A 13052-nucleotide genomic window follows, 5' to 3' on the forward strand; every position below is an offset into this window, starting at 1 on the left:
TAAGATTATAAAGGACATAGAGTCAAGCAATAAGTAATATGGTGAACTGAATTCAAGTAGTTTTATAGTAAAGACCTATCAAAGTCAAAGAATTATATAGTTTCTCTCAATGTCCTTTTTACCTAAATTCATTCTATGAATTGGGTGATTTATACGAATAATATTAAATAATTAGACTGGGGGAAGATGTGCATTGTGATTTGTCCCATTCTTTGGAAACTTCTTGGTCATTTCCACCACGTGACCTCATGACGTGTTTTTCACCGCTCTGAGCCTCACAGTTCTCTTCTGTAAAACATGGACAATATCAGTCTCACCTCAGGGTTGCAGATACATCTCTGAGTGTCTGAAAGCACCAGTAAAATACCTACCTAGCACATAGTAAACACTCCAAATTTTTTTCTCCCTCCTGCCATTGAACCCTTTTTATTCCTTTTCTTTTATTTCTTCAAGGATAGCAAATTATTCTTACCTTAGGCATTTAGGTTATTTAGGGAGTTCTTGCCTAATTTCCAGGGAAGTAGCTAGTACTGGCTAATACTCCTCCCCAAGTCCAATCTCATCTCTCTTAATGCAAATGGTTACAGAAAAGAAAGGAACCTTTCAGTGGTGGGTTCTTCTACCCTCCACATGAGATAGAATTGTACAAGTGAAAGAGCATCCTGGTTACTGAAGTCCTTTGCTTATAGGCACCACCTCCTACATGTAACATGAGACTTAGCATAAAGCTCCGAACGAGGCAGGTAGCTTACATATCAGCAAAGTTGTTTCTTTCGGATTTTCCATCCAGAGGTCTGCCTGGCAAGGCAGCTATCCAGGAGTCTTGGAGACACCTGGAATTTATTTTCCCAAAAGGGAAGAGGAAGAACTCTTGCTGTATTTCTTTCCTCACTCCAAATATTTATCTAGTTTTCCAATACTTTTCTTAGATATATTTTCTTTATTGATTTCTAAAGTGATCTTTATTTTCTATGTTTAAACTTATTATGAGATTCTTTATTGTTTCTGTTCTATTATTCTGTTGTCCCATTCCTGCAATAGTGACTTATTTATAGATATACTATTGTCACATATTTTTAAATGTCTGATGGAGCAAGCTCCTTATTGCTAAACCCACTTCCAATTTTTATTATTTTTCAGATGGGATATTTTCTCATGTGTTTTTCTGCCAGCAGTCTTTTAGAAGCATCCTTGATTGACTGTAATTTTGATTTGGATTGTACCAAATTATAGATTAATTTGGTTTTATCCAGCAATGCCTCTCTTATTATTCATATTCTTTTATATATTCTTTGCAATATTATATGTTTTATCATTTTTCCCATATAAACTCTTTGTATTGCTGAGAAAATTTATTTCTAGTTTTCTTTTTTTAAAGTAAACTGTGATGTTTTGTACTGTGTCAGGGTAGCTAATTAGGAATTGTGTTTCCCAAAATTCTTTCTCCTGTTGCCCCAGGTTTAGAGTGACGACAAGAGAAATTTGTGTAAGATTTAGGAATTAGGAATAAATCAGTGGCTACTGTGCTCCGAAGGTCATCTTGGGTCAGAGGTGGCGAGGGCCGTATGTGGAGCTGCTAGTGGGTTCCACTTTGTCCTTGCTTCTCCCAGCACCACATACTGTTTCTCACTGCTGACCACCTGACTGACTGACTTGGCGCACCACTAGATAGAAACAAATGCAAGATGTTTATAATAGGGGAATCTGTGTGTCAGGTGAGGTGTGTGTGGAGGGGAGTGGGGGAGTATTTGGGAACTGTTATCTGCTCAATTTTTCTGTTAACCTAAAAATGTTCTAAAAATAAAATCTTTTAATTTGAATCTCTTGTTTCTGACCAAATGTTACTTTCCTGTATACGACACAAGATGCAGGAAGACACAGCCTGAGCTGACCAGGCAGCAGACATGATGAATTTCCTATCCTGCTATGATCTGGGCCCCTTCACAGCCTTTCTTATAAGCCTGTTACTTTATATTTTTCCTGTCACATTTTTGTCTTTACAATTAGAATGCTCAAGCTCTTTTGTTCCTATGTAATAAAATATTTGGCAATAGAATGTACTTCCTTGTCTATGTAAACTATCCAAAAATACTTACTATATTTGCTGTGTTTCACAATATAAGGGAAAAGGAAATAGGGCTAAAAACCAAGTCAACCTCTTCTCACGTTCTTTGCTGTAAATCTCTGATTCACTTTCTAATACTCTGGATTTTAAATCAGTCTGTGGCAAGCTCACAATCATACTTGGTAAAAGGTTTTCAAAAGGAGCTCTGAACTACTGGGGCTCTGGACCTTTTTGATTTTATTAAATAGGGTTGGTGACATTTAACCCTCTTCCTCCCTTTTGATTGTCTTTGCAGAGCTTGCTGAAACTAGAAAGGCTAACTCATCTTGCTAGCTATCCATCAGTCGTTTGGAGACAGAAGGTCACAAAATGCTTTTGCTTTTAAGGACAAAAGAATATTGCTCATGAGATTTTTATTTTTTGGCACGTAACTAGCTGCTGTGGCCAGTCGCGAAAGAAATTTCTGTGATTTTAATGGTACAGAAGCATGTAATAATCAGGAGATATTAAATATGTCACATTATGGGTGAGCTAATAGTGATGCAGCTAATGAAGTCAAGAAACACTGATATCCTAAATCCTCAAACTAGGTGGGTCTGGTAGGTTCTCCTACCTTGGCACTTTTTATGGTGGGTCTTGACACTGTTTCAGTTGGACTACAAAATAGAAGTCATTTCATAAAACTTTAAAGACATGATCTGTTCAGTTTACTAGATTGACATTTGCACTAATGGTAGATAAAATCGCTTGTACCTTAGGGCCAGTCTAGGCAGTGGCACCAAACTGTCCCCATAGTCATTGTATTCTTCTCTACCAGGCACTGCAGTATAATTTGTGATTATCGTTATGTCCTGCCCTGACCCATTCGTCATGACTTTCTCAATTATTCAAACATGTTTTATCAATGAAAATTTACACTTTAGATTAATAAATGCTGGCTCTTGAGGAAAAGCACTCATACAATTGTTTGAGTTCCAAGCTCAAGTAGCTGCTTTTTCTTTCTTTCTCTTTTTTTTTTTTTTAAAAAAATATGTTTTTCAATGATTTTAGAGAGGGAGATAGGGAGAGGGAGAAAGAGAAACATTGGCTGCCTTATGCATACCCCCTACCGGCGATCAAGCCTGCAGCCCCGTGAATGTGCCCTGATATGGAATCAAACCTTCAACTTCTCGGTGCATGGGACCACACTCAACCAACTGAGCCACACTGGCCAGAGCAACTAGCCGCTTTTTCCATGTAACACCATATTTATTGGAAGAATGATCGACAGCTTGTGTATTTGACAGACATTTTTCTCAAACATGAGAAGCTTGAGTCTGACACTTCAAGGGAAACAACATGCAGTATTTACGGCCAATGATAAAATTTCAGCTTTTACTGTAAGTGAAAATTAATATTTTGTAAAATTTGCATCTACTACCATGAATTTGACAGCTTGGCAATACTTAAAGACTTTTCAAATGAGATCATTAGTGATGTGAACAAATGTAATTTTTTGATATTGTATGATAGAAGTGCCAACATTTCAAGATCTACTTGTATTTTCCAAAAGGCCAATGCATAATGTTACAAAATTTGAATTGTGATAAAGACCAATGGATTTTAATGTACTGGTTTTAGATTCCACATTGAATCTAACCATTAAAAAACTATCACTTGTTGAAGTTTGATGTAATATCAAAGAATAGCCACAATGTTCTTAAATGGCTATAAAATACTTCTCTTTTTTTTTTTGCTCTTTTTTCAATTACATATATGTGTGAGGCTAAATTTTCTTCATATACTTCAACCCAAAGCACACATTGTAACAGACTGAATACTCAAGTGGATTTATAATCCACTCATCTATCTTAAATCAGACATTAAGAAGACAGGCAAAGCCCTGGCCTGGTGGCTTAGTTGGTTGGAGTATCATCCCACACACCAAAAGATTGTGGGTTTGATTTCTGGTCGGGGCACATACCTAGGTTTCGGGTTTGATCCCCAGTTGGGGCGTGTATAGGAGGCAGCTAATTGATGCTTTCCTCTCACATCAAAGTTTTTTTTTCTCTCTTTTCCACTCCTCTCTCTTTAAAAATCAACAAAAACATATCTTTGGCTGAGGATTTAAAAAAAAAAGATAGGAAAAAATGTGAAACAATGTCACTCTTCTCACTGACATTTTTGTTTGAGAAATATAGTTATTTTCATAAGAACATGTTATTTATATTAATATGCAATTGGGTTAATTGTTAGTAAATTCTTCATAAAAATCTCACTGCTATTTATTTTTAATCCTCACCTCAGGATATGTTTTTTATTGAGAGAGAAAAAGAGAGAAAGAGAGAGAGAGGAACATCAACGTGAGAGAGAAACACGGGATGGTTGCCTTCTGTAGGCCCCCAACCGAGGACCAAACCCAAACCTTTTGGTGTACAGGACAACGCTCCAACCACCTGAACCACCTGGCCAGGGCATCACTGCTTTTTTATGTTTTTCACAGCGCCTAAGACAGTGCTGGACTTAATAGATGCTCAGTAAATATGAACAGAATCAATGTGAACTTCTTTACCAACTTTACAGGCTGTGTTTCTGTGGCTGTGGCCTTTGTAGCAAAGACGGCCCCTGAGTATAAGGCACAGCTCACCAATTCCAAGACATGTTCTTGGAAGACTGTGTAACTGAAAATGTAAAACATCTAACTACTTGCCTGTTGGCATTTATCACTTCATAACATCCTCAGTTTGCTTATCATTGATGTGATGACTGACATGTTCACTTTGGTTTCTGTTTCTATTTATCAAGGTTAGTGATCAAACACTCAACCTGAAGAAGTTTAAATCACTGCTGAAAAAAAGATACAAAAATCCTTCTCTTCAAGAAATTTACAAGTGAAGGTGATTATTCTTTTTAGAAAGAATTTATTGGGGCTGTGGTAGGTGGGTGCAGTACAAAGTCTTACAAGATGGGGACCTTACCCTCTAAAATCTCCTTGTGTGGTGGGAAACACAAGTCTGATCAATGTGTGTGGAAGCAGAAACATTACATTTGGAATCCGATACTCTGAGAGCACTATCATTTGATTAACTCTTGTTATTGTGAGCTTCTGTGGGAGGAGGACAAAATTGTAACAGCCATCTCAACGACCAAAAACTTCTCTGGGTTAAATTTTTTTTTTTTTTTTTTTTTTTTTTTAGAAAAAGACATAGAGTGGTAGAATTCAAGTGAATACAACTACTGCTGATAGCAGTAATGACAGTTGTAAAATTCAACAACTTAATTTTAATTAACAGTAAGTATAATCTGTGACTACCTTCATGTCTTCCCCTAGCCATGTGTCATGACTTTCTAAAATCTCTTGAAGCATGGTTTACAGACAGAAGTTTACATTTTAATCTTGGTTTGGTGGTGATGAACTCCTTTAGCTTTCCCTAATCTGTGAAGCTCTTTATCTGACCTTCCGTTCTGAATGATAGCTTTGCTGGATAAAGTAATCTTGGTTGTAGGTTCTTGGTATTCATCACTTTGAATATTTCTTGCCACTCCCTTCTGGCCTGCAAAGTTTCTGTTGAGAAATCAGCTGACAGTCGTATGGGTATTCCCTTGTAGGTAACTGGGTTTCTTTCTCTTGCTGCTTTTAAGATTCTCTCTTTGTCTTTTGCTCTTGGCATTTTAATTATGATGTGTCTTGGTGTGGTCCTCTTTGGATTCCTTTTGTTTGGGGTTCTCTGCACTTCCTGGACCTGTAAGTCTATTTCTTTCACCAGGTGGGGGAAGTTTTCTGTCATTATTTCTTCAAATAGGTTTTCAATATCTTGCTCTCTCTCATCTTCTGGCACCCCTATAATTAGGATGTTGGTACGCTTGAAGCTGTCCCAGAGGCTCCTTACACTATCTTCATATTTTCGGATTCTTTTTTCATTTTGCTTTTCTAGTTGGGTGTTTTTTGCTTCTTTGTGTTTTGAATCTTTGACTTGATTCTTGCGCTCCTCTGGTCTGCTGTTGGGTGTCTGTATAATATTCTTTATTTCAGTCAGTGTATGCTTAATTTCTAGTTGGTTCTTTATCATAACATCGAGGGTCTCATTAGATTTCTTGAGGATCTCACTACATTTATCGGCGGTCTCACCAGTCTTTTCGAGGGCCTTACTAAGTTTATCGGCAGCTTCTAGACAGTTCTTTTTTTTTTTTTTTTTTTTTTTTTTTTATATTTATATGTTTATTGTAACATTTTTTACAATAGCCAAAATATGGAAGCAACTTAAGCGTCCATCAATACACAAACAGATAATGAAGTGGTGCATATATACAATGGGGCAAAAGTAGCTTTATGGTTGTTCATATGGAAAATAATTAATAAATAAAAATATAAGAATAAATTGTTTTGCACACTCACAACTGTAAACCTACTTTTGCCCCACCCTACATAATGGAATATGATTCAGCCATAAAAAAAGAATGAAATCTTGCCATCCACACAACATGGATCCACAACAAGAGGGTACTGTGCTGAGTGAAATAAGTCAGACAAAGAAAGACAAATGCCAAATGATTTCACTTACATGTGGAATCTAAAAAACAAAATAAACAAGCAGAACTGAAACAGACTCATAGATATAGAGGACATTTTGTGGGTTGTCAAAGGGGAGGGAGCTTAGGGGATGGGTGAAAAAGGTAAAAGGATTTAGAAGTACAAACTGGTATAGAATAGTCACAGGGATATAAAGTACTAATATAATATTGTACATCAACTATAATTTAAAAATAAAAATATAATGAAATGAAATGAATTAACAAAAGCAAACAAACATACTAATGACTTTCTGCAAATTACTTTGTTAGAACCTTGGAAATAACATGACTCACATCTGGTATTAACATATGTCAGATGCTAGGACAAAAAAAGCAAAACAAACAAAAAGAGCTAATATTGAAACACATTCCCTAACAGCCTACCATTGAATCTCTTTCTGACATTTATATAAATTTCTTAGCTTAGGTGCCACTGGATCTACGTAAGCATCACTCTTAAATTAACATAAAATATTTTTGCTGAAAATTTTCATAAACTATAGAGGACAGAAATTGGAATGTAAAAGCATTCTAAAACAAAGAACATTTATGTATATTAAATAAAATTGCCATTTACTTTTTACAAGACTGCCACAGACACATGAAGTTGTGTCCAGGTTTTCTCACTGAATCCCCATGTTGACTAGATGCACTGAATGGAGAAGGCTGAGAACTGTTAGGCTGGCTCTGCACTTGTACAGCTGGTGAAGGCGTCATAGGAGTGTTCTGTGGGACCACATTCTGTATGTATGATGATGGCTGCTGCTGCTTTTGCTGAACAGCACTTTCTATTGCTACTTTAGCTACAGTGCTTGGATCTGCTCCTGCTGGCACAGCAACCATTGTTGCACTGCAGCCAGCATTGTTGGGGTCACTGATTGTAACAATTCTAACACCTACTTTATTTGGAATTCCTGTGACTGTTTCCCTATCATTATCCTCTGCTGGCCTCTTTACAGTTTTGCATTCTGCTGTGCCATTTGTAGACCGAACATCAGATGGTAGGGCAGGAGAATGGGACACTCTTGATCCTGAGTGGGGAACTATAATTTGATGCCCCTGTATGACAGAGGTTGTAGAATGTGGTGAGACAACCACACTTGGGCGTTGCTGAGGCACATCTGAATTCAAACTTGAAGTTAGAGGTCCATTAGGCAAATCAGTACCACTAAATTGCTGTGTTGCCACATTTGAAGTCTCCTGTATACTGCTCACAGATGATGAACCACCCAAAGTTAATACAGGTCCATTAGAAATTCTTTCTAGTTGATCACCTTTGGCAGTATCTTGCTGAGTGGCATCTAGTGTCCCTTGTGGTTCCATTGGAGATATCTCACCATTTCCTACATGATTGGAAGTTTTGTGATTTGGAATGTTTTTGCTTAAATGAGAACCATCTCCTTTATCAAAATCACAGATTCCATTAACTAAAGGTTTTCTCAAATCACTTTTGATATCCTGCATGTCCACTTGTTCTGAGTTCTGTTTTCCAGATGCTCCATTTTCACCTAATTCTAATGATGGCCCATTACTAATTAGTGAGCACTGATTAGCCTCACTTTGAATTTTCCCTGAGTTTGAAGGAGGTAGACTTGAGTCACTGTACTTTCTCCCATTTAAAAGACTTCCCACCTGCATTTCATTTTCTTTTGTATCCCCATTGCTGGTGTTCATGGTTCCTCGTCTGCAGGACGGGTTCTCCATGACTTCAATTTTACGTTCATGAACATGTAAACCTGTTGCTTCTTTTGCTTCCTCCTCCTTTTGGCAAATTATTTTATCACCTTTGAATGGGGGAGTAGCAGTAGTACAAGATGATTGTCCAGCTGGAGATGCTTGACTGGCTGGAAGTGTTTGCACCTGAAGTCCAACTCCTGCCTGGGTCCCGCTCATGGTAATTCCTGCTGGAGCAATTAGCTGAGTTCCATTTCCCTGACTCACAGTTGCAGTTGCAAAACTTGTATTTGGCACAACTGTTATGGTTACCTGGTTGCCTGAAGTCCCTTGGAAAATGGTTGCTGGGCTATTTGAGATCAGTGGACCTGGCAATATTTGTAAGTTCGAGATGGGCACGGTTTGCACTCCCCCTGTGGATGGCATTGCACCTTGGACCAACTGAACATTTTGCTGCCCAACTAACAGCTGCTGTGCTGGAGTTTGCCCCTGCATTCCAAAACCTGCTGCTTGGTTATTGGCCACCTGGTATACCACCTGAGGGCTAGGCGCTCTTGCATTATTAGGGGGAGGAACCTGTGGAGCTGGGAGAATAAGCTTACCACCTGGAGTTGAAGGACCACGTTTTGGAAGCAGCAACTGTTTTATTAGGCTTGACTCACCAGAAGCAGGCTGACCAACTGCATTTGTTTGCTGTGGTTGAACTTGCATCTGTACTTGTGGCTGCTGAACTTGTACTTGTACCTGCTGAGGTGGAGGTGCTGGTGAATGCTGCTGCTGCTGTCTTTTCACAGATAGCATTTGACTGACAGTAGGAGGTGGTCCCTGTGATTGAGGGGTGGAAGAAGATGACATGACAGTAGGGACTTGGTTATTAGAAGCTGGGACAGGTGATGGTGAGGAAGATGGAGTTATGTTTGGTTGTCCAGTTAGCTGAACTGTCTGACCAGCTGGAAGAGCTGCTGGATTAGCAAGAACAATTTGGTGAATGGCTGGTGCATAAGTCTGACCTTGTTGAGCTGGCTGGCTTACAATCACTACACTTTGTTGGGTTGGCTGCTGTGGTTGTTGAATAGGCTGTTGTACCACCGTTGATGAAACTTGCTGAGAAGGGAGAGGTTTTGGTGCAATATTCTGAAACCCTACCCTTGAGGGTTGTGGACTTGGGACACCAGCAATAGTAACCATTTGTCCTGTAGCTACCTGAAAATTCTGTACTGAAGTTGCTGAGACAATATTAGATGCAGAAGTTGTTACATACTGTGGGGGTGCTATGATAACAGTGTCTTGTGGCTGGCTACCAGCTGATGTCTGTTGAGATGAAGTTTGCACAGGTTGGGGTGATGTGGTGATCAACTGTTGACCCTGTGAAACTGTAGAAGTACATGCTGGCATGGTCTGTACTCTGCCAAAGATATGACTCTGTGGGACAGTTTGTTGAATTACAGTAACAGGAGTGCCAGAAGGTATCTGACCTGGTACCACGGTATGTAATGGAGACTGTTGTGGAATTACAGATGGATGATGAAGCAATGTCTGGGAATTTACAACTGTAACAGGCTGTGGCCCTGTACTATGATTCTGAACCACAGAACTCTGTGCAGCTCCTCCTCCTACAGCAATACTAACAGGAACTGCCGTCTGGGGTATAGAATTCTGGATCATTGTAGCCTTAACAACTTCACAAGGAATTGGAGCTTTATTTTGAATGACAGTCACCGGAGCATTTTGTTGCTGGTGGGTATGAACTGAAGGATTTGGTGGAATTCTTGAAACAGTCTGTGCCATAGTATGAACACCTTGTACTGGAAAAGACATTTGTGTTGCAGTCAAATTTGAAGATTGATTGGTAACAGGAGTCCTCTGAAAATGGTTTCCTACAGTTTGTGGTCCATGAGGGATTCCTGCAGGTGAAGGACTTGTAGATATATCAGGAACAGAATCAACACGAACAACAGGAGTAGAAACTGGTTGCTGCTGATAGTACATCTGAATGGGAAGTGGTATAGCCCTCCGTTTTACTCCTACTACATGAATATGCGCCTGCCCACTATTACTGGAATCCTCCACTCTCTTCACTGAATGATTTGGAAACACCGTTCTAAGACATTTATAAAATCCAGTTGATGTTAGGATTCCACCACGAGCTAATTTACTGCAAGTTGAGAGGTACTCAGAATACATTTCTGCTCGAGAGACAGAACAATCTGGATTTACTTCAAAATGAGCATTTAGCCACTGACAAGCAAACTTCTCACTATCTATTTCCACTATTCCTGGAGGTGGAGCAACATGCTGTGCTACAACTGCTCTGGAAGCTGGGGCAGCTGCTACATGGATCTGGGTTTGAACTTGCTCTACAGCTTGCGTCCTAATTTCAGATAAAACTTGATGACTGGAACTTGGATGTTCAACGAGTTTTACTGCAGCTAGTGCATCAGGGCCAAACATTTGAATATCCATAGAAACTAGACATACTAACATGTCTATGCTCTTTTCTACTTTAGCAATTTTTGTACAAGCTACATCTCCCATTTCTGTGAGCATATATAGCACCTCGAGTGTTGAGATTACGAGCAGTACATCAGGTAAAGTGAGATGACAAATGATCTCTCTGTATGAGTCCTGATCGACATATTCACAAATCAAAACACCATTATCTTCTGCTTTGCAAAGATTTCCCAAAATTTCCATGCCCCTCATCTTTAAAAATCTATCCCTTGACATTAGGCATTTTGTAACAGTATGAAACATCAGATGAGTAGTTTTGAAATCAACAGGATCCAATAAAAGCTCAGCTGCAATATTTCCTAATGTGTCAAGGCCTAATTGCCTTAGGGAAATAAAATGACTATGTGCAGAAAGTAATAGGAAACGAAGACAGGTACGATTAGCTGCCAAGAGCTTAACATTTCCCTCCTCAAAAGAAAGGTTTCGCAAAATCACTGCAATCTGAAGTACCCGCTGTCCTTCAATATCATTAATGCCCAGCTTTCGAGGTGGATGAAATAAAGACTCCCAAATCCATTCTCCTGATGCACCTTCATGAGACTTGTTTCTATCAGAAATAAGGTCACGGACTTCATTATCATCAACAATGTCTTTCCAAAACTTAACAAAATCTCTATCAGTCTTCTCCTTCCATTCTTCTCCAAATACAGTAGAAAAGGATCCTAAAGTGTCGTCAAACACCCCAGCATTAGCAAGTAATAAAGTGATGATTTTAGGGTCTTTTTCAAGTTGCATGACATGTTTGCTTTCATTTGACAGAAGAGTGCATACATTAATAGCAAAATCCACTTCATTTGGGAGTCCAGATAACAGTGAAAGCACCAATTTGTTATAATCATTTGGCGAATTGAAGTCCATAGATAGCCCATAACTTTGACGAAGATAATCTGATACACTGTGTTGCTGGTAATTGTAGGAAGATGGAATTGCACCAATAGGAAGCTGTGGCTTTGGATTGCCTGGTGGTACTTCATCATCATCCTCCCCAAAATGATGAACTTTCTCGTACTTTTCTAGGTAACGCAAGTAATACTGTTTTAAAGCAAAGGCAGCGTTAGAACAACTTCTGGGAAAGTTGAACTCTTCAACAATTTCTCCCCACTGATTCTTCTCAGAAACCTTCGCGAATCCGCCTAAAGTAGTGACTCTGGTGTAGAGACCGTGCAGATCCAGCTCCTTCCCACCCACCACGGGGATTTTCTTGAAAGGCGACCCTCGGCTGTGGTGGAACTGCCGCAGCTCGTCCAGGAAAGCGAGTCCCTTTCTCCGCTCGTCCGGAGGCGCCTTCCCCGTCGAGTTTGCCATTATTTTTTCAAAGGAGGTTTTAAAGAAAACCCAGATCGGTGTTTTAAAAGCGCCCCCCGCTCCCCGCGCTTCCTACCAGAGCCCAGAGCCCATTCCTCGGCCGGCGGCGGCGGGGCGCAGTCATGGGCCCTAGACAGTTCTTGAGAGACCTTAAAAGCGTGGTTTTGAGCTCTATATCTTCCATTTCTGACATTTGCATCCTGTTTCTTTGTCTCCGCATTTTTTTATCTTTTCTTGGTGCACCCCCTAGTGGTCTTTGTGCGCAGTCTTATAGTTAAGCCTTGATTGTTGTCGGTAATACCAGGGGTGATTTGACCTCCAGGCTAACTGGCTATGAGAGTCAGCTGTGTCTGCAGTGGGAGAGCTTCTGTGCTGGATCTCTAGGGCGGTGCTAATCTAGCCTTTGCCTGAGGCTATCCGGCAAATGGCGCTGCGCAGGGCTTGGGCGGGGCGGGTCCCCGGGGATCTACAGGGCTGGCCGGATCGAGCAGTTATGGCGGCTCTCAGTTCCGTCCCTAGGGGCTCTGCCTCTCAGAGTCCCAGCAACTGCTGCAAACCTCGGAGAGAAAGCTGCCTTCGAGTTCTGACCGAAGCCAGACAGTCCCGCTTCTCCCGTTTGAGTCTGGGTCCCTAGAGACTCGCCCGGATCTGGAGCTCAGAGTCTGAAACTCCCTCCCGATTGAAAACAACAACCCCACCCTCCGCCGCCAGCCCGCTCCGCGCGCGCACTCCGAACCTGAGTATTTACTTCAGCACTGCGCCTCCTCTGAGTCTGGGTATGATATTCTCTTTCCTCCTAGTTGTAGAATTTCCACTCAGCCAGCCTTCTGTGGTTCTGGATGATGTCTGTTCTGTCCTTTAGTTCTATCTCTGAAGTGGTTGTTCAAGGCAGCAATCTCCGGCATTAACCTATGCCGCCATCTTGGTTTCTCCCTCAGAAGTTTAC

The 13052-nt window shown here is 40.3% G+C and overlaps 1 protein-coding gene across 4 annotated transcripts; it reads right to left on the minus strand.

Annotated features, from left to right (window-relative positions):
• Nucleotides 1-7165: 7165 nt before the first annotated feature.
• Nucleotides 7166-12184, minus strand: LOC118651185 (AT-rich interactive domain-containing protein 2-like). 4 transcript variants are annotated; one of them, XM_036300089.1, is made up of 2 exons: nt 11252-12184; nt 7166-11083 (listed from the first exon to the last, which is right to left on the minus strand). In XM_036300089.1, exons 1-2 carry the CDS (start codon nt 12104-12106, stop codon nt 7190-7192), a joined length of 4749 nt encoding a protein of 1582 aa, XP_036155982.1. In that variant the 5' UTR covers nt 12107-12184; the 3' UTR covers nt 7166-7189. The 4 variants fall into 4 exon arrangements, with proteins under 4 accessions (XP_036155982.1, XP_036155983.1, XP_036155981.1 ...); XM_036300090.1 differs by having other exon boundaries at nt 7166-10776; nt 10987-12184; XM_036300091.1 differs by having other exon boundaries at nt 7169-9115.
• Nucleotides 12185-13052: the final 868 nt, after the last annotated feature.

This window comes from Myotis myotis, unplaced genomic scaffold (assembly GCF_014108235.1).
Source record: "Myotis myotis isolate mMyoMyo1 unplaced genomic scaffold, mMyoMyo1.p scaffold_m19_p_3, whole genome shotgun sequence".
In the NCBI taxonomy this organism is placed as follows: Eukaryota; Metazoa; Chordata; class Mammalia; order Chiroptera; family Vespertilionidae; genus Myotis; species Myotis myotis.

Coding starts and splice junctions, on each gene's coding strand:
- LOC118651185 (XM_036300088.1), bottom strand. CDS start 12,106: ATGGCAAACTCGACGGGGAAGGCGCCTCCGGACGAGCGGAGAAAGGGA.